The 25,592-nt window shown below is 44.2% G+C and overlaps 2 protein-coding genes and 1 long non-coding RNA gene across 5 annotated transcripts in view; all 3 read left to right on the top strand.

The window, feature by feature from the left end:
- The window catches only part of bcor (BCL6 corepressor), a 42,300-nt gene extending 26,891 nt beyond the window's left edge, over nucleotides 1-15,409 (top strand). For 2 of the 3 annotated variants that reach the window (XM_086091535.1, XM_086091534.1), the window contains 5 exons: nucleotides 6,702-6,868; nucleotides 8,095-8,240; nucleotides 11,744-11,821; nucleotides 13,129-13,282; nucleotides 14,334-15,409. In XM_086091535.1, coding sequence (XP_085947661.1) covers nucleotides 6,702-6,868; nucleotides 8,095-8,240; nucleotides 11,744-11,821; nucleotides 13,129-13,282; nucleotides 14,334-14,688 — 900 coding nt within the window. In that variant the 3' untranslated portion in view covers nucleotides 14,689-15,409. The remainder of the gene's footprint in view (nucleotides 1-6,701; nucleotides 6,869-8,094; nucleotides 8,241-11,743; nucleotides 11,822-13,128; nucleotides 13,283-14,333) is intronic. The other variant, XM_086091536.1, reaches the window with a different exon arrangement.
- A 713-nt stretch (nucleotides 15,410-16,122) lies between these two features.
- atp6ap2 (ATPase H+ transporting accessory protein 2) lies at nucleotides 16,123-22,870 on the top strand. The gene is made up of 9 exons (XM_086092092.1): nucleotides 16,123-16,258; nucleotides 17,311-17,441; nucleotides 17,565-17,693; nucleotides 17,774-17,869; nucleotides 20,454-20,591; nucleotides 20,687-20,740; nucleotides 20,818-20,967; nucleotides 21,035-21,154; nucleotides 22,249-22,870. Exons 1-9 carry the CDS (start codon nucleotides 16,183-16,185, stop codon nucleotides 22,441-22,443), a joined length of 1,089 nt encoding a protein of 362 aa, XP_085948218.1. The 5' UTR covers nucleotides 16,123-16,182; the 3' UTR covers nucleotides 22,444-22,870.
- A 354-nt stretch (nucleotides 22,871-23,224) lies between these two features.
- LOC147164442 (uncharacterized) lies at nucleotides 23,225-25,094 on the top strand. The gene is made up of 3 exons (XR_015096714.1): nucleotides 23,225-23,348; nucleotides 23,699-23,788; nucleotides 24,684-25,094. It is a non-coding gene; the product is annotated as an uncharacterized LOC147164442 (long non-coding RNA).
- The last annotated feature ends 498 nt before the right edge of the window (nucleotides 25,095-25,592 follow it).

The following is a 25,592-nucleotide window of genomic DNA, read 5'->3' as shown; positions in this document are numbered from 1 at the left end:
CGCTAACCCACCCTCCCCCTCCTCCTCCTCCTCGCCGCATCCCCCCCCCCTTCTCTCGCCTCGCTCCGCTCTCACATCTCATTAATTTTCCGTGAGGCGAAGTGTGACACACACACGGACACAGGCGCACATACACACACTCACGCGCACGCTCGCGCGCAGACGGCATCGGCGGAATCATTATACGAGAAGAGCGGAGATGCTCGCTGCCTCTCTCTCTTTCTCTCGTGCATCCGGACTTCTTTTATTCCCTACCGCGCTGTTTTCTGGCAGTCGCCGCACAGCACAGCGCAAGACAAGAATCTCCCATCGCTCCCAAAGCTTTTAGAAAGACCGGTTCTCCCACCTAAGAGCTTGGCGCCAGGTGGTGTTTAACGCGAAGGCGCCCTCATCAGCTTTGGCAGGTTCTCCGTCTCCGCTGCGATGCGGATTTCGCTCTGTTCGTGACGCAAATTCTTAGCTTGCCAGAACAACAACAAGGTAGAGGAACCAGAACGCAGAAAAAGGAGTCAACATTCAGCTGTTTAGCGCTCATATGTTGACACATAGCGAGCTTGGGTTTTGTGGGTCAACACTAAATCATGTCAACATGCGAGTGTGGTCTGGTTGCTTGGTTAATCGGGCCCTGAAAGAAATTCTAAGCCCAGTTTCCACCAAAGTAGTACACTTCAGCTCAGTTTTGGATGCTACAATTTTTCGCCAAAATTTTGTGGAAAGTCCCAAAATAATTTCTACCCTCTTGTTGTGTAGGTTGTTACCTAAAGTAGCTCAACGTGACACAGATGATGTAATGCAAAGTTTTCTCAGGAAAACTTGGTAAGCCTGGTGGTCAGGGACGGTACTGGGAACAAAATTTGGCCAGGTAAAATATTCGTCCTGGGGGTTGCGAAAGACATACGATAAAACCTATTCGTGCGGAGGGAGGTTAAGAACAGCCAGGTGATTCAACAGACCTATAAAGCACTGGAGTTGGAATTCTATTAAGTTGAGTGTTCAACAGCGCCTCCAGTGGTTGTAGTCAAGTACTGAACTCCATTTTGCCTCAGTTGCTTGAAGATACAAATCAATTTACCTGATTAAATGATAGATTAATTGATTGTCAGCTCATCTTTAGAAAAAAATCTAATCTTCATTGGTGTAAAAAAAAAAAAAAAGAAGACCTTTCCGAAAACTATGAACTCTTTTACTGTGTAGCCTTTGTCATTGACTGAATTGGCCAATTAGCTTGACTTGTGTATTTACGTAGATGACACAGCTAGCATCATTAGGGAATTATTTTGCTATTACGGTAAAAAAAAAATTCAAAACTGTGCTGAACGAAACCGCTTGGTGGGTTCGTGTTCACTTGGCGTAAATCGAGCAAAGGTGCGGTCCCGCACGTTGCCTTTTAATTAAACCCGGATGGCCCTTTGTCTCTCTCCTTCTCCCCTCCTTCTCCGCCCTTTGCGCGCCGCGCCTCTTGACAGATTTTCCAAATTGATTTATTGATCGGCGCAGTTTAATGCCTCCTCAGCTGCGCCGCGTGTCCGCTCGCTCACTCGCTTGTCTGCCTCTGCGCTTTCCATGCGTACTCTCGCGTGTGTAATATCTTTAATCACCAGCAGAGGCATCTTCACCAAACTGTAAGTAGGTGTGCGCGTTGCTCATTAACCGGTTGCTTTATGGTCACACGCACATTCAGACACACATTTATGATGATTAGGAGTGTGTGCGTCATGATGTGTGTGAGTCAGAGTGGGAGAGCGGGTGGCGGAGAGTGTGAATGAGAGGTAAGCGCAGGGAGTATAATCGCGTTCTAATGGCCCTCTAATGTGCCGTGGTGACTGCGGTTAGCGGCGGCGGCAGCAGCGGCGGTTGTTCTTCCTTCCTTCCTCGCTCGCACACAAACACGGGGAGCGGCGGCGGTGGCGAGCGGCAGCGGGGCGCAGTCAGCCGAGCGGGAGAGAAGCTGGCTCGTCTCTGTGATTTATGTGTCTCTCTCAAACGTTTTATTCCCCTCCCGCTTCTTTCTCTTTTTTTCCACTCAACCCCCCATGCCCCCCACCCCGCCATCCCTCACAACCGCCCCCCACCCCCTTTAGCATTTTTTTTCCCCCTTCCTGCGTGCCGAGAGGGGGGAGGAGAAAACCTGAGACTACACAAACAAGGCACTGGCCGCTGCGCAAACAACACCCCCGCCTTCCCTTCCCTCCCTCCTTCCCTCCCTCCCTTTCTTTCTCTCGCTGCCTCTCAGGAAGCGCGTCTCTCACTGCCTGCGTGTGATAAGCCTGGGGCAGACCCCTGGGGCTCCCACACACACGCACACACATACACAGCGATTTATGCATAGTGCCTCACACACACAAACACACGAGCATACAAGCCTGTAGATGCACAGTGCTTGTCCCGTACTGGTGTTTTAGTGCCGCAAGCTCCAGGCTTATCACACGCAGGCAGCGAGATATAAGGGCCTGGGAGACAGTGACACAAACGCACACACACAACTCACATTTGCTGATTAGTGTGACACACGGAGCGGCGCCAGTTATGACCTAATAAGCACACGTACAGTCACGCCGGCGTGCTCTTCTGAACAGGCCGCTCGGAATGACTGATGTTATAAAAATAAATGAGGAGAAAAAAAATCACGCTATCGCACACCCACACACACCTGCACATGCAAATTCCTAATCATCTTAGGCGCGCACACACACACACACACTCACGCACTCATTTACACACACAGAAGCACACACACACACACACATAATTTAAGACGCGTGCACACGCTCCCGATGCCCGGGCGACACCGCGCATATATTCATGTTCGTTTAGTTTCGCGCTCCGTGCCGGCGCACATGAAAGCCCACTCGCTCGCTTCTTCCCTCCCTCGCTCCCCTTTCTATTCGCTCGCTCGCTCACTCGCTCGCTCTCCCCCCGTCTGCCTCACTCGCTCGCTCGCTGGCAGAGCATTTGAAATGGTAATGAGGAGAGATGCTGCGGATGTCTTCATCCCTCTCTTCAACCAACCAACCCGCCAACCACCCCATCTCTGCCCATGCTGGGTGCTCCAACAGGCCCCCTCGCTTCAGCCCATTGAAAGCCAGGATGAAGGTGCAATCTGTCATTTATTCTCCTCACATAAATCATGTCTGATTTTCTCTCCTCAAGCCGGCGTACGAGGAAAGCTGGATTGCATTTTAAATACCCGGCGCATTTCTAATGGGCAAAACTGGGGAATTGCGGGGTGATTTGGACTGTTTGCTTGAGGAGATAAATAGACGGAGTTGTCGGCCTCTCACCCAACCTCAAATTGCCACGGATGTATTAAACGTTAGCGGTGGCCTGCCAGGACGCTCATAGCAGGATGTGCCATGTTGCGTAATACTAATGTACCGTATAGATAAAAATGCTAAATAAGTGCACTCCGTTTATCATTTACCATTGAAACTGGTAAAGCACAATCTCTGAGTTGAAAAGTGCCCCTTGTCGATACATCGCAAGTTTACCAGGGTGCAGTAATCTGGTGGCACCCTGGGAAATGTAACTATTGGGACGTTCCGTTTCCGTTTAATGTCATCAACTACTGGCCTGGAATGTATACTACTTTGTTTTTAGGTCTTTCTTTAACAAAATACACATACAAGAATACACAAACAAGACAAGTTTGTGAAAATTAAAAGCATTATTGCTTGTACCCAATAAAAACCAAAAACATTGCCAAATGCATATTACATCATTTTTAGGAGGTTCTTGTTGTTGACGACAAAACTTAGTTGGTTTATTGGTTGCGTTTTTGCTCATTTGTCATGTAAATGTTTCTGAAATGTATCTGGATGTATTAGCTATCCATTTAAAAGTATTTGTTCCCCATAAAAATTGGTATGAACTGGGGTGCTTTGGTTTTGGACAGAGTTCAGTTTTTACAGCGGCAACATAGCCCAAAATTGTTTGCAACTCAGAACACAATATACAATAGCAGGGTTTCCCCCAGTGCTTTATTAGCCTGGCGGGCTGCCAGGCTTTTCTTGCCACCACCACCACCCAGCCCTCCTGCCTAAGGCTAAGTGTCAGCACCCCCTCAACCCACCACCCCCACCCCACTCAACCCCACCCTTTGATGAAAAGTAATTGCCACATGTGGCCGGCCGGCATGCGCCCTCCCTTCCCCCGTCAACAAATACGATTTGGCACATGTTGTTCGTCATCCGCACTCGTTGATGAATATTTTCCTGGGCCCTGTTTTGTTTGTTTGTTTCTGGGGAAACAAATTGAATGAAAAGGTGTTAATTGAGCATCCCTGCCGCATGACAACGCATTCTTACGCCACTCGTACCCTCGAAATGTCGTACGAAAAAGTATCGAGATTACCAAAAAAAAGGTTTAGCTTTTGTTGCCAGACTTGCTGCCACTCATTTTTAGTATTGCAGTTGTCAGTTGATTTCTTTTTTTTCTTCATCTTCGTAGTACTTTATGACTCGTGAGCTCCAAAGTGGGATACGTCCTACTTCCTGGCAGACTCTTCTGAATGTAGCCTTAAGAGAAGGTTATGCGGAGGTGGTACCTGATGACAGTCAACGGTCCCTTGAATTAATGAGCTTTATACAGTCCTCGCTCATTAGGATTGTCGAACATTCGCCGCTAGCTTGCTAGCCTGGCTTTTCAAGTATAGTCACATTAACGAGACACAAGCATCAGGCTTGTTTGTCATTTTTTTATGTTTGTTTCCCTTTTGCTCAGTTTATTATAGTTAGTTGTTTTCAAGAAGGGGTGTATTTATTGCAAGTGTGTATTATACTCAGGAGGGCTGATTATCCATTTCTGACTTTATTAGCAAAAACAGCCAAGCTTTCCGGGCATGTAGCCCTGCTCCATCAGAACGAGCACGAGCTACCCGAGCGTCGCTCAAAGAGCACACACACACAAACATCTGCCTGTATGCGTGGCGCGTAGCGGGGCCGCGCTGCAAGGGGTTAAATGTCTGAGTGATGCATTGATTGCAGGCGAGCGCAGGGAAGCATTCTAGAGAGGGAGATTAGAGGACGGAGGGAAAGCGGCGGCGGTGGAGGAGGAAAGGGGTGGGGGGGCTGCTGGGAAGGGATGTGTGTGCGTGTGTGTGCGCGCCTCATTATACTGCGGAGACGTGTGTGTGCGTGTATCTGGCGGGAAGCCGGGGCTCTCGTGCTAAGCTCCTCGCTCTCTCCCAGCGATATTAAACACGGCTCCAGAGGTTTAGCGCTACACCTCCTCCGCAGCCACACACACACATGCGCGCACGCTCATCAGCAGCACGTAAATACACACGCACACATAAGCGAGCTGCATATCAACACTGTCGTCGTCAGCCTCATACGTGCACGCACGCACACACACACACACACACACACACACACACACACACACACACACACACACACACACACACACACACACACACACACGTGGAATCCCCAAAGGGGAGCTTCGGCACAGCGCTTCTGAATCTCTCTCCAGCAGGCAAACGGAATTCTGGCAGCGGGTGAAAACCAGTTGGCGCGTCACTCCTGCCTCTCACCTCCCACCTTCCCCCCTCTACTCTCACACTTTTTCTTGCACACACTTGTTCACTTCTTTTCCCGGTAACTCCCTCCCTTCCTCCTTCCACAGCCCGGATCGTCCTCTAAATCACTCTTATCGGCGCGCAGACGCACACACCCGCACACACATTTTGGACCGCCACCCACGACAAGCCCACCCTTTCATCTCTTGTTATTGTCAGCTGCGGCCCAGCGGACGGCCCCGGCAGATCTCATCCGCAGACTCATTAATCTGTCATCTGTCGGGGTGTTGCCTTCGCCGCCGCGGCCCTCCTTCCGCCCGCTCCATTCCCCCCGCCAGTCCAGTCAGCCCCCCTCCGCCCCCTGCCCCCAACTCCCCCTCCTCCTTCCGTCCCTCCAGCCGCCCTTTCGCGCAAATGGGGAGCGAGCGAGATAAACACTTGGAGCAGCTGGAGGGTGAGAATTAGCATAGAAATGGAAGTTTGGAGTCATTCCCCAGGTTCACAGGAGGGAGGTCTCGGCGGCGGGCTGTTAGAGGGACAGCGCCTAAGCGTTGGCGTTTATACGCATATATGGATGCACGTGGGTGACATAATTAAAAGCCTAATTTAGAAAAATCCCGATAAATGCGGCAGCTCCTATTTGCTTTGCATATCTCCTCTTATCAGAAGAGAACGCCCTCCCTCCGTCCCCACCCCTTCTCGCCATTTCTTCCGTTTAGTAGCAGCAGACACCGCGGCGGTCCAATAAAAACCAGCCCCGTCTATTTTTCTGCTGGATGCCGGCTGTCGCGGCCCCAAGACCAGAGAAAACATTTCCAGCTCTTGAGTGCTTCCATCAAATCTCTTTGTTCCGCTTCCATTACGCCACGCTCGCTGCCCGGGCCTGCCGCGACTGTCTCCGCACGCGCGCACGCCTTCGGAATCTGGCAGGCGACACGTCGTTGAGTCATACTCGGTCTCCTGGCCTCGTTCGCCGCCAGCTGCAGCATTATGGAGCGTTTGTGTGCGAGTTTTATGTTAGTCCGGCGCAGGAACACGCTCATTTCCCCTTCCCCCTCCTCCTCCTTCCCCTAATTTGGCTGCCACAGGAAACTTTATATGCTAGAAGCCGTCTGTCTTTGTACGACTCTTGTTGTTTTTCCCTCCCGTACTGAAGCGTCGTGCTTGTGTTGGCTTCCTACAGGAGGTGGTGCTCTACTGCCTGGAGAACCGAGTGTGCGAGGTGAATCACCGAGACTACGCCGGCTACTGCGCCCTCCATGAGGCCTGCGCCCGCGGCTGGCTCACTATCGTCCAACACCTGCTGGACTACGGCGCCGACATCAACTGCAGCGCGCAGGACGGCACCAGGTACGGCCGCTGAAATCTGAACCGCTCGCGCAATGCTAACGTGGCCTCTTTAGCATGCGCCAGTGGGCTGTCATGGCTTATGCTCATGTCACGTAACGCGTCACTTGCATGATGGATTTGATCGTTTCTTGCCTAGAGCGTCATTGTGACACACGAGCTCCACAGGTTGGAACTTGAAGCTGTCATGATATTCCTTCAGAGACTTTGCTTGCTAGCTGAAATGTTCATGAAACTAAATAGTTTTTTTTTTTTTATGAATATGAATCCAGTTAATCCGTTTTAGCCACAAGACCAACTTGCTTTCATGCGCAGTTCACGTACTGAAGCATAGTTCAAAAACCGAAGCAATATTTGCTTGAAAATGTTCGTAAAGGTTCTTCTGTGTTTCCCTTAGTGGGTGAAAGCTCGCCGCTATATTTTGTTAGTGACTGTTTTTTTTGTTTAGTTTTTTACTAAGAATGGATGATACCCGGCCTTATTTGAAGGTATGGGTACTGACAGTGGCTGATACTCGTGCAGCCAGTTTAGGATCAGGAACTAGAAATTAGAAATTGAAAGGATAGAAAATTGCCATTAACTCATTCACTCCCAACCATTTTCACTGAAGCCAACCCCCTTCGCTCCCGGCTGTTTTACTGGTATTTAATAATGGTCCACAAAATATTCTGTTCTATTGCTATACAGGGGAACCTACCAAAAGAAAGATTAGAGTCTCTCCTTTCGTCAGGAAAAAAAGTACATTTGTATCTGTTTCTGTTTTGCAGCAATTAGCATTAGAATATAGCTAAGTTTAATCATTATTCAAAAACCTGTTGAAAACACTAGCATTTTAGGATTTTAAAGGTCTTTCTTTAAAATGATCTGTCATCGTTTTTTGGGTGGAAATTTTATGTATCCGTAGTGCTAGTGGTATCGGTATTGGTAACTACTCAAGAGTTGAGTACTCGTACAGGTGTCAGTCTAAAAAAAGTGGAATCGCACATCCCTATTTAAAAAAAAAAAAATATATATATATATATTTTTTTTTTTTACAACAGCCTTGTAATCATTTTCATTATTTCAATCTCATCATGGGCAAAATATGGCATCTTTTGTTTTATTTCAACGCTGACACAATGGTTATTTGTCAACATCTCTACTCGGTAGAGCGACTACACTTGAATCTGCTTTTATCAAAATGGCATACATGTGAAAGTTAGTTGAAATGATTGCACATGCCTTTGTAGACCCATTCACGACGCAGTGGAGAACGACCACCTGGACGTGGTGCGCGTCCTACTGTCCTATGGTGCCGACCCCACCTTGGCAACGTACTCTGGCCGGGGCCTCCTGAAAATGACCCACAGCGACATCATGGAGCGCTTCCTCACCGGTAAGCTATTTTTCCGTGGCTCTTCTTTCCTTTAACTCTTTGACTGCCAGACGTTTTCAGAAAAGGGATGCCGTCAGTGCCAGCCGATTTAAGCATTTTGACTGATCTTTCAAGGTCCACAGAAAATGTTCTGTTTGGACTATGGAAACACACGTACTACCAAATGAAAGATTGGACTTTCATCTTTCATCAGAAAAAAAAAGTTTGTTTCTACCTTATTCCGTTCTTTAGTAATCAACAATAGAAAATGGTTAGTTTGACCCAATTTCGCCTGTTTTGGACCAAAATACGGAGAAATCAAGCTTTTAGTGAAACGATATTATTTCATGCATTCTAGTGAATTTTACACTTCTTTTTGTCCATGAATGATGCCACAAACACCTAAATAGTGCTTTACTTCTATAAAACACTACCACCAAGAATGAAAAAGTGTTTTTTGATAGCAAAATACGTTTATTTACATTCAACAGTGTAACAATTTGACAACAATTTGGCAAACTATTTACAAATGTGTGCAACTGTGGTGCTATTTACAAATATGTGGATGTTTCAACGACAGTTTTTCTTTGTGTAACACTCTCCTGCGTGCAAGGAGACGCAACCGCATTTGCACAACAGATTGCCTCTTCGCGTGCTCCACTTTCTTGCCGGCCGTTTTTTTCCGGGGAATAGCAAGTATATACTGCAGTGTGTGTTGCCATCAAGTCTAATATCAGGATCATGCTACGGTTTCGTTACGTCTCGCTTCCTCGTGTCCTTCAGTTGCTATACCGGGTGGTAAGAGATGTTCTGATCCATCTTATCCACTCCATTCATGGTGGCATCGTAGTCCAGAAACAGTGTCTTCTCCGTGATCAGACTGTACCCGCTCCTCCGATGAATATGCATTGGACTCGGGGTACTCTTCATTGTCCGATCGAATGTCCGCTTGTGCAGCTCCGGCGTTAGCAGCGCTAGCCGCGCTAGCCGCGCTTAGCCGGTGAGGCTTACTACGTGTTCATAACAGTCGCGTCAAGGCTTCCAACTTTGGCGTCAAGCTCGGAGTCATCATCATCATCATCATCAATCTGCATTGGTCGATGCCAACTCTCCATCGCCCGATCGAATGTCCGATTGTGTAGAAGTACCCGGTCGGCTATTGTGCGCGTTTTGCGGCCTTAGCAGCGCTAGCCGCGCTAGCCGCGCTTAGCCGGTGAGGCTTACTACGTGATCATAACAGTCGCGTCAAGGCTTCCAACTTTGGCGTCAAGCTCGGAGTCATCATCATCGTCGACATCAATGCGCTTTTTAGTATTGATTGATGCTTTCCGTCTTTGAAAAAAATGCTCAAGCGTGAGCTGCTTGCAACCGGTTGCTTGGTCAAGCCATTGTGGCTTGACCAGCCATTGTCTCCTCAACACTCTAGCTCCGCCTCACTTCTTCTACTGACGCCCACGGTGGGCGGCCCATCCAACCTTGTGCAAAGAGAGTCATCGCTGCCCTCTAGGGGCCAAAACGAGTCTTTTACTAATCAGATCTGCCTGATACTTTCAGCACAGCTGCCCAAGGCTTTCTTGCACCCGTTTTCAAAAAAAAACAAATAAAACATACGTCTTTTAACGTCCTCGGCGCCCTTCCCTAGGTTTATGCTAAACGTTTTATAACGTTTATGGCAGTCAAAGAGTTAAAGGGGAAATCAACTCAAACATTTTTTATACAATAATATGTTATTTGCAGCCCCACTAGTCTAAACAAAATGTTTGGATTAATATTATGTTTGTAGAATATGAGCAAAGTCCATCCCTTTTTATCCATCTCAGGAGGCTGCCATTTTGCCACTTGCTGTCGACTGAAAATGACATTGTAGTTGCTCAGGTATCGACCAATCACGGCTCACCTGTTGCCTGAAGCTGAGCCATGATTGCTCGTTACCTGAGCAACTATGATGTCATTGTCAGTTGACAGCAAGTGGCAAAATGGCCGTCCCCCTGGGGTGCAAAAGAGATGATTCCGAAAAAAATGCATAACAACCCTCACAGTTGTGACAGGATTTTTCTATTTGTGGACAAGCTACTGGCAAAGGTTTGACCTTGTATTACAAAGTGCCGCAAGGTAGGACAGGAGATAAACTGGGTAAGGGGTTGCTTTTGGGTGGTACACGCAGGTGATGAGGGTTCAAATGTTAAAGCAGCTGCTCAGCAGCAGCCAGTCCCCGAAGGCCTCGATCCTGTTTGCAGCTCTTTCAGCGCCTCGACCCCTGCGCAACCTGTTGCTCCGAGTCGCGCCTTGCAAATCCTCACCCGCCGCTCCCCATTTTCCGCCCCGCGCTCGCCTGCGGCCGTCAGCAGACGTGTCAGCCGCTGTCAGCCCATCTCTCCCCTCCGGCGGGCCCCCTCCCCTCCCCTCCCCTCCCTCGACCACCTGTTAGACAAGGGAGTTTGAGCCCGCAGGAGTGCGTGCTGTTGCCTCTGAGCTCCTCGATCTGGTTACTTAGCAACGCCAACTGTGTTTGCTCAGCGTACGTGAGGAAATGGGCTTCGCTCCGGCCCGGAGACTTTGCTTTTGTAGTGCGTGTTAGGGCCCGTGTGCGTCTCTCCCAGGTAACTTGAGACGGGGAGAACGGGACTCGGCTGTTGCCGGTGCATAATGTCAGGTTGGACTCATTAAAATTGATTTCATCGGGTGAAAACACAAGAGAAAAGGATAAGCTGTTGCTTTTTCCTATCAGATTTAAAGGGTAATACTTGATAAATGATGATGGAAGATATGTTCAGCATATGTTATGAGCATTTGGAGGGTTAAAAGTTTGGAGGCTTTGGGGCCATATGTGGTCCGCAGGCCTTGGGTTTGTCACCCCTCTTTATAGGGAGATGGCTGCAAAAAGGTAGTGTTGAACTTTGATAAGAGCGTGGACACGTAGATCGATGCCTGACTGTGGAGCGAGCGAGCGAGTGAGAGTGAGCGAGCGAGCGAGCGATGGCCGCCCTCCCTCCACCTGGTCCCACTCATCTGGAGGCCGTTAATCCCTCCAAACACACGCCAGACGCCCCACGCCTCAGCGCTGGCACAAAGCCCGGCTCTGATTCGCCGAATGTGCGTGCGTGCGTGTGTTTGTGTGTATGTGCTGAACACACACTTTGCTCTCGCCGCGTGTGCTTATCCAGCTCTCTCGCCGTGTGTGTGCGTGCGTGTGCGCGCACCAGCAAAACTGTGTGTGGTTCTTGTTCCTGGCAGCCGTCTGCAGCGACGCTCTGAACTGAGCCAGCTTTAACCCAGCAGAGACAGTCGCTCCCTCCCCCGTGGTGAAGCTGCTGGCCCCTGACCATTAGCCCCCCCCTCGCCCGCCCCTGCTCCACCACTCCACACTCCTCTAACACGTCCTCTCTCCCCCTTCCTCCTCCTCCTCCTCTTTTACTGCCGTTTATCCATTCGCCGCTCTTGTCTCCAAGGGCAATTGTTTGCCTCGTTGCCTGTCCCCCCGGGCTCTGGCTGGTGAGTCACATGCTCCTCTCCTCTCTCCATAGATTATTTTGCTGACCTTCAGGGCCGCGCAGATGACGACCCCGGAGTTTATTGGGAATTCTACGGCAGCGTTGTGTGTGGTGAGTACTGATCACAACGATCCCTTTCTATCAGCCTGTAGAAGAGATTTTTTTACCCCTTTTCCAATGTCGCTGTTCTGTACTGAAGCGGAAACGGGGGGGGGGGGGGGGGGGGGTCTTACTAAGTCGATCCGGCAATTTTCTGCCTTCAGAACTAATATGAGAGCAGTAACAGAAGCCTCTTTCACGCTGCCTGTAAAATCCGGTATTTATTTGTTGAGTTTCTATATAGATGGCACGCACACGTAACGTTGGGCGACCTGAAGATATTCTGCTTTCGGACGCAGCTGTAATGGAAACAATCTTTACACTGCCTTAAAAGCCGACATGTTTCAGCCGTGTTGCTTTTCTGTATGCAGTATTTCCCTGCATATTTGGGATTCAATTAAAAAATTCACCTATTTGAGTTTTTATTTTTATTTTATTTTATTTATTTTTACTTCTCCTCTATTAGCTAAAAAACCCCTACGCCTATTCAGTTTTTGTGCTTATTCTGAAACGCCCCAAGTTGCCACAAGATCGCACCAAAACTTAAGACCTAGCCCAGTCTAATAACAAAAGTGCTTTGGAGCCATCTTGTTGCATCTCGATGCCAAGAAACTTGAACCTCTGCTAAACAGGACTAAGCCCTGTCTAATTAAAAGAAAAAAAGTAGTACCTTGGTGCCATCTTGATTACAAGGAATTTTAGCTTCTATTAGACAAGGCCGAACCCAGTCTAAAAAAAAAGTTGTGTTTTGGTGCCATCTTGATTACAAGGAACCTGAGCTTCTATTAGACAAGACCTAGCCTACTCTTAAAAAAATAAAATAAAAAAAAGTAGTGCTTTAGTGCCATCTTGAGGCATCTTGATGCCAAGGAACTTGAGCTTCAGTTAGACAAGCCGTAGCCCTGTCTATTAAAAGTAGTGCTTTGGTGCCATTTTATGGCTTCTTTTTTTTTTTACTCAACTTTTGGGATTGACAGAAGGGCTGGGTCCCTATTATTGTAAACAATGCTGTCACAGAACAAATGGAACAAAGTTCACCAAAGTTCACAGTTGTCCTGACAATTTTCCATCTTTGGTGGTAGTATCACAGGTGTAACTGAATCCCGTCCACACTGCCTGTTAAAGTGTTTTCCGTCTTTTTATCATGCTATGTCTGTTCTTTTTTTTCTTTTTTCTTTTTTATATATATATATATGCAAGTGTTGTAGCAATATGTAAAATTTGAATTTGGGTCACCTGTGACGCTGCCCTTCCACTGAATCTTTGTATGAAAAAGTGTGTCCCAAGACGTCAGCTCACCTTCATTTTGCACCTTTCAGAGTCTGCCGAGGAGGGCGGAGCCTACGACATCCTGGCTGACCCGCCGGGCCCTGACGAAGACGAGGAGGACGACAAAAGGGAGGTGTTTGAGTTTGAGTTCTCCGACCGGCCCCTGTTGCCGTGCTACAACATCCAGGTGTCCGTCTCTCATGGGTGAGCGTCTCGCCATTCCCAAGTGTTGGGAATAATGCCGTACTTTTTGCCATAATGCAGAAATACAATTTAGAATGCACATTACGATGCAGTTGTACATCATCGTGACCAGATTCACTTTTTGGACATCTCTAAAAAGTTTCCAACCAGGAATTTATAATAGTTGGCACGTATTCCTTACACTGTGATATGAATATATAAGTCAGGAAATTCTGCACAAGTATACAGTCACTGATCAGCTGTTCAGTCACTGTTCATGCAGACATTGACCTGTTTACCTGTCAGTCATTATACGCAGCACTTGGATTGGTCGTGATGTCACTTAGATCGTGTTTGTCATTACATGCACAACCAGTGATTAGCCTCCAAAGTTGTTTACATGTATGTTCTGGAAGATTGAAAGTATAATGCTGTTAACAACTGACTTTTTCTGTGGCTATTAAAAGGAATAGTTTTGTTTGATTGTTGTTGTTTTTTTGTACCAAAAATTGATTGATAAAAAATTAAAGGTAAATTTAATTTTAAAATAATCTTTAAATGTCAACATAAATTCAGATTTTGAGTTAAAAAAAGAAGAAGAATTTTAACATAATATAATATAATTTTAAAGTTTTAATTCTTAAATTTATAAATAAGAATTGTTGTAAATATATTTTAATTTCAAGTTGTAAATTATAATAAATTTGCACCATAAATTTTACTACAATTTTTTTCCCATTATCTTTAAAATAAAATGATAATTTCACGTTCCAATAAATGAAAAGTTAAAGTTTAAGATTACGTTAAAATTGCATTTAAATAAATCCATTTCAAATGTATTATTTTTTTTATTATTTAAAAAATAAAACTAAATTACAGTTAAACTAGTCACAGGCCATGAATACCACCTTCTGCTGTTTTTGTGGGCAGTAACTCCAAATAGTGCAGAAATATTGTAATGCAAAAGTATAATGAATGACTTTTAAATGACATGCACTAGTAAAATATGTAGATACTTTACAAGTGGTAATTTCTCATCCGTAATAAATTGTATTTCTTTCCTCCCTCTCAGGCCTAGGAACTGGCTCCTCCTGTCCGATGTGCTCCGCCGTTTGCGCATGTCGGCCCGCGGCTTCCGGCAGGCCTTCCCCCACATGGAGGTGGTGACGGTGTCCGAGGCCGAGTTCTACCGGCAGGCCTCGCTGTCGCAGCTCTTCTCCTGCCCCGAGGAGTTGGAGGGCTTCCAGCCGGACAGTAAGGAACTGCTGGACCTGGTGGAGGACAGCGCCGAACTGGCCGCCCTGCTGGGCTCCACGCTGGAGTGCCTGGACGACCGCTGGGAGCAGGCCAGGGACAAACTGAAGGACAGGATCAAGGCGGCCGGCCAGGTGGGCCTCATCCTTAACCCGGCTCACAACAAGCACTGACCTTCTTCACCCTCTCGGGCTGCGGTTGGCTTTCTTATCCGTCTGGAGTCAGTTTGCTACCCGAAGTTCCCCGCCCGGCACTGTACATAAAAGACTTTTGGACCTGCTGGCTGACCCGGCCTGTGTTAGCTTAGCCATACGCTTGACTCTCAATAACTGATGGTCGTATTTTTTATAAATTAATATATGTACAAATAAATCTAAATAAATATATGTATGTACATATACATATGTGTGTGTGTGTGTGTGTGTGTGTGCGTGTGTGTGTGTGTGTGCGTGTACATAGTTCTCCTTCCCCTTCTTTCTGATAACCAGACAGCGCGTGAGCGCAGCACATTGTGCATGTGTGCTATTGAATGTGCTATTTGAGTTCACAGGGAGCACATGATGTACAATTCTTTTTGTTGTATCTTTTTTTTTTTCATTTTATAATGTTAAAATTGTGCTTCCTGTCCAGTCTGTAATTTAACACGCGGAGCTACAGCGTTGATTGTATAATAAAGTTCTATTGTAATACTGATCTTCACCCTTTGGCAAAGAGCTTGTGTATATATCTAACAGTGAGGCTACTGCAGTAAATCAAACTTTTTTTTGGGTGTTCATTTTGTTTTGTTTTGTTTTAACTTTGTAATTAAAATATCTCCTAATTTGTATTTATATTTTACAAAAAGAAGTTGCTTTAAAAAAAATAAATATACAAACTGCAAGATGAAATGTGTGTGCTGCTCCTTTAATTGTGAGGTTACGTTTGGAACTAAATGAATTGGGTGTCAATGTCAAATTAAATCGTTTAGCCAAATTGTCCGCGACGACGTAATCCTGCATTGCCATCTCTAGGAATATATTTGTATTGTCGCGAGCGGCACTTTGTCTGTGCAGCCCATCAGCACACAGCAAACAATTTATTGCAGGCCTGCAGTGCCACCAAACGTCAAGATTGGTCATTGCATGATACAAATACACTACTGTATTATATATTGTTTTTGCACCGTTATTGTCAGAAATGTATATATTAATATTTATTAATCAAACTGAATTGGTTATCTTCTATATATTTTGTTGGAATTGGCTAATCTAATTGTTATATTTTCAAGTATAATTCTACATTTCATAAATCAAAGCATAAAGGATAAACTAAACTAAGTCTTAGTTTAGTTTATCCTTTATGCTTTGATTTTGACGTATTTATCCCACAGTGTTTAAATAAACTGGTTAGCATCCTGAGGAGATGTTTAAGACAAAAAAAAGAAGACTTTTTGTCAAAATATGACTAAGACCATTATTTTTAAGAGAGTGGCGATATAATAACATTTGTTAAATTTACTCAATTATATAAATTAACATATAGACATATTTTAATTTTGTCGCAAACCAGTCCAAAAACTAGAGGCCACAGAGGCTGTTGGTGCGCATGCGTTGTCGCGTTCTGTACCACGTGATTATGCGTGACGTGTTGGATCATGTGATCTCTGCTTGAAGCAAAGAGAAGGGAAGATGTCGCCTACTGGCTGGCCGAGGATGGAGTCACTGTCCTTCGCCGTGTCCGTCCTCCTTTTCCTCTGCACGACCGGTAAGAATTGTGAACTAATAGAGGCCGCCGGTTGTTTATTTTAAACGGATCTCCTTTTGCTTTAGTGTAACGTTACCGCGTCGTGTCGTCAAAGTGTCAAAGCGGACCACAGTTGGCTAACCGAGCTAGCAACGCTAGCGTCGTCGATAGGTTCATTCATTTGACACTATTTTCGATGTATATATTAATGTGATGCGTCGAGGTGATGTCGTCCCATTTTTCTGTGCCGTTGTCAGATTGTTGGGGAACATTCCATTATTGCAAAAAGCATATTGTGTAGTAATGATTTGCTCCCCCTCTAAAGTGCGTTTCATCATTGTTTTGATTAGGCCATAATAAAACCAGGTTATAAGATAATTATTGATTTATTGTAGTTCCTATATGGATTGTGAGTCATGTGACAGGCCACGAAACAGGGAAGTTCCTCTCCCTCTTTCCGTCACGAGTTTCTGCCTGGCTTGTGTTGTTACAAAAAAAGAAAAGAAAAACAATGCTCAGTTTTGATTAAAAATTTGACGTTTGATACAAATTGAAATTGTAATGAGTAGAAATTAGCCCGTTTAAGACTGCCGGCACTACAAATTGAGTGATTTGTACTTGTGGGTGCGAGCACATAGAATGTTGAGGTAGGAAAAAAAAAAGGTGCAAGTGCTAAAAAAGAAAGTTGAATTTTCCATTTAATTTGAATGAGTATAATTCATTTGAAAATGTAATTGCTGGCATTTTCACTTGTCAGTCCAGCACTTCATCCATGTCACCGTTTGGACGGTGTGCAGCTTAACTTTTTGGCATAAGCAGCGTTGCACTTGTTTGGAATATAGATGTTTCTGCATATTAGTGTATTGCTCTCTCTGACACTTGAAAGTGGCTCTGAATCTTTATCCAGTCCAACAGATCATGCAGAGAAGTTAATTGTAGGTGTTCATGTTAATTGGTCCCACTATTCTTCAAGTATAGCACTTTATATATCCAACTATTTGTGTTCAAGAAATTAAAAAGTGTTTTTTTTCCCCCATAACATTATAAAATCTTTTCTCCATCCCATCGTGCAGATGTCCGCGGGGATGGGTTGACGGTGCTGCAAGCTCCAGAGTTTGTGTCCTTCCAGAAAGGAGAGTGGCCCGTCTCTGGCGAGAAGATTCCCGACCTGGTGGCCCTAACCATGGGCTTCTCTGTTCAAGAGGTGACGTGGCAATTTATTATCAAGCAGTCGAAGCTGATATTTTACTGACCAGTCGGTCACAGTGCTGCTTCAAGTAAGTGTTCAATGAGCCTTTTAATAACATTGTGTCTTGATTCCATTCAGGATCTGTCTTGGCCTGGCCTGCAGGCTGGTCCCTTGTTCCAGCGTCCCCGTGCTAATGTTCTGATAGTGGTCCGAGGAGCCGATGGCCTCGCCTTGCCTCAGAGTGTGGCCTCCTATCCCTTGGAGAATGTGAGCCATCCTGGATCTGGATTACAAACAAAATGGGACCTCTGGTCGCTTATGGTGAGGTTTTCCTTGTTTCTTCCCAGCCGGTGCCCTTCACTCTGGATAGTGTCGCAGAGACGGTGCACTCCCTGTTCGCCGAGGACACGCCTGTCGTGCTGCAGCTCGCACCGAGTGAGGAGGTACAAACATGGTCATTACAATATTGAATTTCAAAACTTGGGCTTGAGGCTAATGTGTGTTGTCAACAATTTTTGGGAACCTTCAGCCCAGTGAATGATTCTGGTTAATATTACGGCGGCGGCCAATTTGCCACTTGTCGAATGAAGATGACATTAATGTTGCTCAAGTTTCAGGTAACATCCAATCACAGCGCAGCTTCAGAAAACAGGTGAGCTGTGATTTGTCGTTGCCTGAGCCCTGAGCAACTGTGATGTCATCTTCAGTCGACATCAAGTGGCAAAATGGCCGCCCCCTCAGATGGATCAAAACGGCTGGATTTTGCTTCATAACTCATATTCCACAAATGTAATATTAATCAGAATGTCATGTTTAGACTAGTGAGGTCACATGCGACATATTATTGGCAAGAAATTATTAAGTTTGACTTCCACTTTAACTCTTTGACTGCCATAAACGTTATAAAACGTTTAGCATAAACCTAGGGAAGGGCGCCGAGGACGTTAAAAGACGTCCCCTATGTTTTTTTGTTTTTTTGTTTTTTTTTCAAAAACGGGTGCAGGAAAGCCTTGGGCAGCTGTGCTGAAAGTATCAGGCAGATCTGATTAGTCAAAGACTCGTTTTGGCCCCTAGAGGGCAGCGATGACTCTCTTTGCACAAGGTTGGATGGGCCGCCCACCGTGGGCGTCAGTAGAAGACGTGAGGCGGAGCTAGAGTGTTGAGGAGACAATGGCTGATCCAAGCCACAATGGCTTGACCAAGCAACCGGTTACAAGCAGCTCAGCTTGAGCATTTTTTTCAAAGACGGAAAGCATCAATCAATACTAAAAAGCGCATTGATGTCAACGATGATGATGACAACGAGCTCTACGCCAAAGTTGGAAGCTTTGGCGTGACTGTTATGAACACGTAGTAAGCCTCACGGCTAAGCGCGGCTAGCGCTGCTAAGGCCGGAAAACGCGCACAATAGCCGGCCGGGTACTTCTACACAATCGGACATTCGATCGGGCGATGGAGAGTTGGCATCGACCAATGCAGATTGATGATGATGATGAAGATGACTCCGAGCTCTACGCCAAAGTTGGAAGCTTTGGCGTGACTGTTATGAACAAGTAGTAAGCCTCACCGGCAAAGCGCGGCTAGCGCGGCTAGCGCTGCTAAGGCCGGAAAACGCGGAGCTGCACAAGCGGACATTCGATCGGACAATGAAGAGTACCCCGAGTCCAATGCATATTCATCGGAGGAGCGGGTACAGTCTGATCACGGAGAAGACACTGTTTCTGGACTACGATGCCACCATGAATGGAGTGGATAAAATGGATCAGAACATCTACCACTCGGTATAGCAACCGAAGGACACGGGGAAGCGAGACGTAACACCACCGTAACGTAACCGTAGCATGATCCTGATATTAGACTTGATGACACACTGCAGTATATACTTGCTATTCCCCGGAAAAAAACGGCCGGCAAGAAAGTGGCGCACGCGAAGAGGCAATCTGTTGTGCAAATGCTGTTGCGTCTCTTTGCACGCAGGAGAGTGTTACAAAAAGAAAAACTGTCGTTGAAACATCCACATATTTGTAAATAGCACCACAGTTGCACACATTTGTAAATAGTTTGCCAAATTGTTGTCAAATTGTTACACTGTTGAATGTAAATAAACGTATTTTGCTATCAAAAAACACTTTTTCATTCTTGGTGGTAGTGTTTTATAGAAGTAAAGCACTATTTAGGTGTTTGTGGCATCATTCATGGACAAAAAGAAGTGTCAAATTCACTAGAATGCATGAAATAATATCGTTTCACTAAAAGCTTGATTTCTCCGTATTTTGGTCCAACACAGGCGAAATTGGGTCAAACTAACCATTTTCTATTGTTGATTACTAAAGAACGGAATAAGGTAGAAACAAACTCTTTTTTTCTGATGAAAGATGAAAGTCCAATCTTTCATTTGGTAGTACGTGTGTTTCCATAGTCCAAACAGAACATTTTCTGTGGACCTTGAAAATCAGTCAAAATGCTTAAATCGGCTGGCACTGGCGGCATCCCTTTTCTGAAAACGTCTGGCAGTCAAAGAGTTAAGCAAGAATGTGCAACTTTTTTCTTGGATCTGGGAAAAAGGTGAATATTGCCACTTTTCTATTAGCCCCAACACAGCAGCACGCCACTTCACCACATGGGCTCTCTTGCTTTTCTATTACAACATTTATTACAAGTTAAAGGCTCTAGTATGGTGATTCTCAAAGCATGGGCTCCCTCTAGTGGTACACGAAAGAACAATATTTGTTTTTCAAATTGTACGCGCTACAATTTTATGTAACTTATGTGCACAATTAAATCACAATGTAAGTATGTTTTTAAATATTTTTTTTATTATGATTGTGAGCATAATGTTGCAGTAACCCTGTAAAGTCATTTTTCTGATGATTCTTATTTAAAAAAATTAATAATCTGTGCAGCCCACTACCAAATACTACTAATAATATTGATCATGATAGTAGTACTACAACTATTTTTGTGTGTGTGTGTGTGGTTTTTTTTTTGTGACATGCTGATCGTGCATTTTTTTGTGTCCACCATTAGAGGCTGTACATGCTGGGCAAAGCCAACGCCGTGTTTGAGGATCTGCCGGTTACCTTGCAGCAGATCCGAGCCCGCCTGTCACAAGATGGCTCCGTGCTGGCCACCCTGCCCCTCAACTCCCTCAGCAGGAACGCAGAGGTCGCTTTCCATTGGCACCACTGTAACACAACCACACACACACACACACACAACATCTCATCTAAGCTCGCTTCTGTCGCGCGTCATGTCTGCAGGCCGATTTGCTGTTCCTTTCTGAGATACAAGTCCTGCATGACATCACAGCTCTGGTGAGTTGTCACTTTGGCTATGTTTATTTTTTTTTCCTAACGTTGCTCTGGCTTCACGATGCGACTTTTTGTTACAGCTGCAAAGGCACAGGCATCTGGCCAAGGACCACTCCCCAGACCTTTACTCCCTGGAGCTGTCGGGCCTGGAGGAACTGAGCCGCGTCTACGGACAAGACTCTCCTCAGTACCGCGATGCCATCGCCATTCTCTCCTCTGTCCTGCAGAAGGTAAAGAAGAGGAGGAGGAGACTTCCAATTCGCCGATTGAGCCTCCATTTGTGTTTGTGTTTTGTAGTTTGGAGAGGACGTGTACGGTCTCTATGGCAACAGCGCCGTGGTGGAGGTCGTGACCGTGAAGAACTTTGAGGCTCCTCTCACCAGGAAATCCCGCTCCATTTTGGAATCTAAACAGATCGTAAGTCCATATTGTCTGCAGCGTCAGGCTTCTAGTGTGGGCAAGGCCTTTGAGGGAGGGGCATTTATTTGTGCAAATGCATTTTTAGACTTAGATTTCAATACAGTATTTGTATAATAATAATGCAATTAAATCGAAAACCTTCCACTGATAAATAATAAAATAAAAACAACTTATTATCATCACCTATTACATTTTATGTTTGTTTCTTTCTTTTCTTTATTTCCACAAATACTGTACTTAAAAAATATTCATATTGTATTGCTATTACAATAATTATATACCATAGTTTTGCATATAATGGCCATGAGTGTTTATTTTTAGTACCAGGGCTATTTTAAGGGCAATGTGTTGATTGAGGGGAGGTTCTTATTTGTATGAAATGCTTAATTATAACTGTATTAGGTATGGGCCAATTACCATTTTGACACTTTATCGTGGTTTTCAAAAAGTCAAGGTTTCAATAAAATGTCAATTCTGGCTGTCACCGGGAATGAGCTGCTCTTCTCTGTTTTCAGCAGGGCACAATATTTTTTGTGATTTATTTATTTATTTATTTTAAGTTCATTTGAATTCATTCTGCCATCAAACAGCAATACATTGCACAATATGCTCATCACAATACTCAACAAACATACTGATTGGCGTCAGCTCATCAATGATGGGACACTGTGGCTTAATAAAAAGAATGTTAACATTTACTTATTAATTTAAACTTAACACATTTCTTCTGTACTAAATATTCTATATAGTAAAAAGTGATTGTGTTCAATGAGGGGGGAATGCTGTTTTTATTTACCCAAATATTATTTTTATTGTTTTATTTTTTTAAAAGGTCATTTAAGAACTGTAATGTGAATACTGTCATACTGCAATATTTTTGCTCACGGCTTCATACCATCAGAATCTAATACTGCATATTGTTAGATTGTTTTATTTTGCAGTGGTAGATTATACATATATTGACCTAACTAATGAAGGCTGCTATTTGAGGAAATATAGTATATTTCTCTATTAAGTGCAAACATGCAAAATCTATTGTTAAAAAAGGTGTTTATTGTTTTTTTGTTTTTTGTTTTTTAATCCTTCTGCAGAGCAACCCAGGCAGCCCATACAACTTGGCCTACAAGTACAACTTCAACTACGCCGTGGTCTTCAACATCGTACTGTGGCTGATGATCGCGCTAGCGCTTGCGGTGATTACCGTCGGTTACAACCTGTGGAACATGGACCCGGGCTACGACAGCATCATCTACAGGATGACCAACCAGAAGATCAGGATGGACTAAAAAAACTGACCCTCAAAGTCTCCATCCATCCCCTTGGATCCCGCTTGTGATTGTTTTGTGCTTTATGTTTGTATGACATTGAAGTAAAAAGTGAGTCAGCAATTGGTTTTCGACGCGCTGCTGTGGTTGGAAGTGAATATCAACATTACGCCACACCATTCCTTATAATGCGTCTCACTTAAGTTTTTGTGATGTATGGTCCTGTTTTGAAAGACTGCGTGAATTTGTCGTGAACATGTTTTAAGTTAAATATGTGTGTATATATTGAAAATGCAACTGTGACAAACTGCTGTACTCAATATGAAAAGATTGCGTAGAAACGTGTTTATTGTTTGAAATAACTTGGCCATTATTTGTAAGCATGGTGCAAGAATAAGTAATTAAGCTGTAAAATTGCGAAATAATGAATAAATTATTATGGATCACACGATTGTCAACATGTCTAATATTGGCAAAATGTTTAATTCAGTGTTTTTACTATATTGATTTTGCATTCCTCTCAAAAAATATTTTGGGGTGCCAGTTTCTTTTATATTAGCAAAGTTCTGAGGCGCTACCTACAAGGCATCTTCGGTTTGCGGTGCTGAAGTGGTCCATTAATCAATTTCCACGCTAACAAAAGTATTTTTTTATTTAAAGGCACAGGGAAATGACGAGTTAGGCATGCCAGCTCGCCATTTGTGGGCCTTTTACTGGTTCACTTGGTCACGTGATTACGTTGCGTCAACTCTGAGCCAGTTAAAACGTAACTGGCACCTCTCGCCCCGCCTTTATTGTCTTTCGGCGTACTTCATTGGTCGTGAGCTTCTACGACAATTCCGGTAGTGCTGTTTGTGTACTCGTTGCGTACAGCGGAGGGGAAAAAATTCAAGAAGCAGAAAGTATGGTCTGACTGATTATAAAAGGTAAATTTGAGTTGTTTTTACTTAACCATAAGTGTCTTTAACTTAGCCTACTATTTAACGACGTTGTGTTGTGAACAATCCAGGCAACGTCTACATCTTGACCAGTCATAGTTGATTTTAACACTCAAGACGTGTTTTGACAGTTTAATTAATACTGTACATGCAATAATTATTTTATGTTTTCCATCAATGTTGCCAATGGCTAATTCTAGTGTTACCTAATAAGTTACTCATGAGAAACTAAAGCTTGTGACTTAAAGGTCAAGTTTTAGTCTGATGTAACAAGAACATATGTACAATATCTGAAATATCATCATCACTACGACTAATAATAGTGTTTTGCATGACAGCGAGCATCTACGCAGTCAGGAAGATCCGGGCGGCCATTGCGAGGGGAACGCAACTGGAAGAGCCCATTGTGACGCCATGTAGTGCTATCGGTAAGCTATTCAAAGTAACGTCATCATAAATCGTTTACTCTAGGGCAGGGGTCACCAACGTTTTGAAAGTGAGGGCTACGTCGTTGCTACTGATTGGTGCGTAGGCCTACTAATTTGATACACACTTCTGAAGGATCGTATTTGCTCAAATTATCATTAATATTAGCATGTGTAATGTTCATAATTAATAATTTAATCTTTGTGAAGGCATCAATCACGTTAATGTTTTTTTTCCTCAATGGTTAGGAAACAATAAAATATGCACCACTATTTTCATAAATCTCTGCTAGTTTTTGAATTTTTAAACGATCCCTTCTAAAACATTCCAAGAAAATCACAATGTCCTATCACGGGTGAGCTATTTTTAGAACAGCCCCGACTCATGTGGTCCTTGCAGGCGGGCACTAGGCCGTCTCATGATTGGCTTCAAGTGTTTATGTTGGTCAATGAGCTTACCAAATACATTTTGTGTTTCAATAATTAGTACTAATGGTATTCAAATCAATCAAACAAGGTTCCCCAAATGTATGCACTCTATCGTGGGTTGAAATTGCATTTCATTAGGCTGATATAAGGACGAGATATAATTGGCAGCACTCTTCATGAAGTGTTGTTTTTTAATTTATTTTTGTGTTATGTAGAATTTTGTTTTATTATTTGTGTTAGTGTGGTGTTTTTGTCTTATGTAGCAACTTCTTTTCTTTCTTTATTTTTTTATTTTATTTTTTATTTTTACGATGGGTGACAGTGACTCTGGAAACGTTTACTTCATGTGGGCCAAATTATTTTTGATTCACTCGTTTGTCGTAAAACATGTACAACAGACACAAAATGGAGGTGTTTCCATGCATGCATTGTTTGAGTAAAGTGGTTTATTTCCTTCTGTTCTACTCAGCTGAAAAAAGAGCGGCGCGAGCCGCCAGAGAGCCACCAGAGGCCGTAATGACGTCTGAAAACGGTGACGTCATGTGCGGGGAAGCGGCCTCCAGGACGCCTTTGACTGTGCAGAAATATGGCTCTTGATGTTAAAACACAAATCACACTGGTCATTATAAATAGCCAATATATATAATTAGTCTTTCTATTGTATGGCAGCAAATACTAATAACAATGTAATGATAATATCTCATATTGTTAATGGAATTTTATGTAATGACCACGCTGTGCTCTTGTTAAAACATTTGTGCTGTAAAATGTTGATAATGTCTGTTGCAGTGTGTGAAGACTTAACTCACAAACCTCTCCAAAGAGGCTGATCAGGTCTGATGTGTTTTGCAATGATAATATCAATAAACACGTGAAACTATGCCACCTTTCTTTGCTTTATACAATGTATACAGTACAGCTGTCATTTTATGAATAACATTACAACTCAGCAAAACAAAAGACATAAAGCTGCTTTCATAACAATTTTCTGGTTAACACAGTGGTCTACTATATAATAAGGGAAGAAATTACTTTAGAAACATGTTATTTCTCCCAGCAAATTGCTGGGGGGGGGGGGGGGAAGTTAAATATAGCAAGATTGCAGTGCAGTGGTATCCTTGATATACAAATTTATTTTGTTTCTCCATTTAGCTTTATTTACCGGTACTTGTATAATGAATCCATTTTCCCCACTGAAAATGCCATTAACCTGTAAAAACCTTAACCCTTTCTATTTTTCCTTGTGGAAGCAGCACTTTAGCACCAAGCTGCCGAATAACTCTTTGTGATTGACCTGACTGTGCATTGTAACTTTGTGCTGGTTATCAGAAGCAATGGCTGATAGAGCTGCCTGCTGATGCTCTGCTGAGGATTTTGC

Source organism: Leptonotus elevatus, chromosome 12 (assembly GCF_054856555.1).
Source record: "Leptonotus elevatus isolate MCC_2025b chromosome 12, RoL_Lele_1.0, whole genome shotgun sequence".
NCBI classification, from domain to species: Eukaryota; Metazoa; Chordata; class Actinopteri; order Syngnathiformes; family Syngnathidae; genus Leptonotus; species Leptonotus elevatus.
This window is presented reverse-complemented; position numbering and strand designations above follow the sequence as displayed.

Coding starts and splice junctions, on each gene's coding strand:
- atp6ap2 (XM_086092092.1), top strand. CDS start 16,183: ATGTCGCCTACTGGCTGGCCGAGGATGGAGTCACTGTCCTTCGCCGTG. Junction 17,694..17,773: donor CCTCCTATCCCTTGGAGAAT/GTGAGCCATCCT, acceptor GTTTCTTCCCAG/CCGGTGCCCTTCACTCTGGA. Junction 20,592..20,686: donor CCCTCAGCAGGAACGCAGAG/GTCGCTTTCCAT, acceptor TCATGTCTGCAG/GCCGATTTGCTGTTCCTTTC.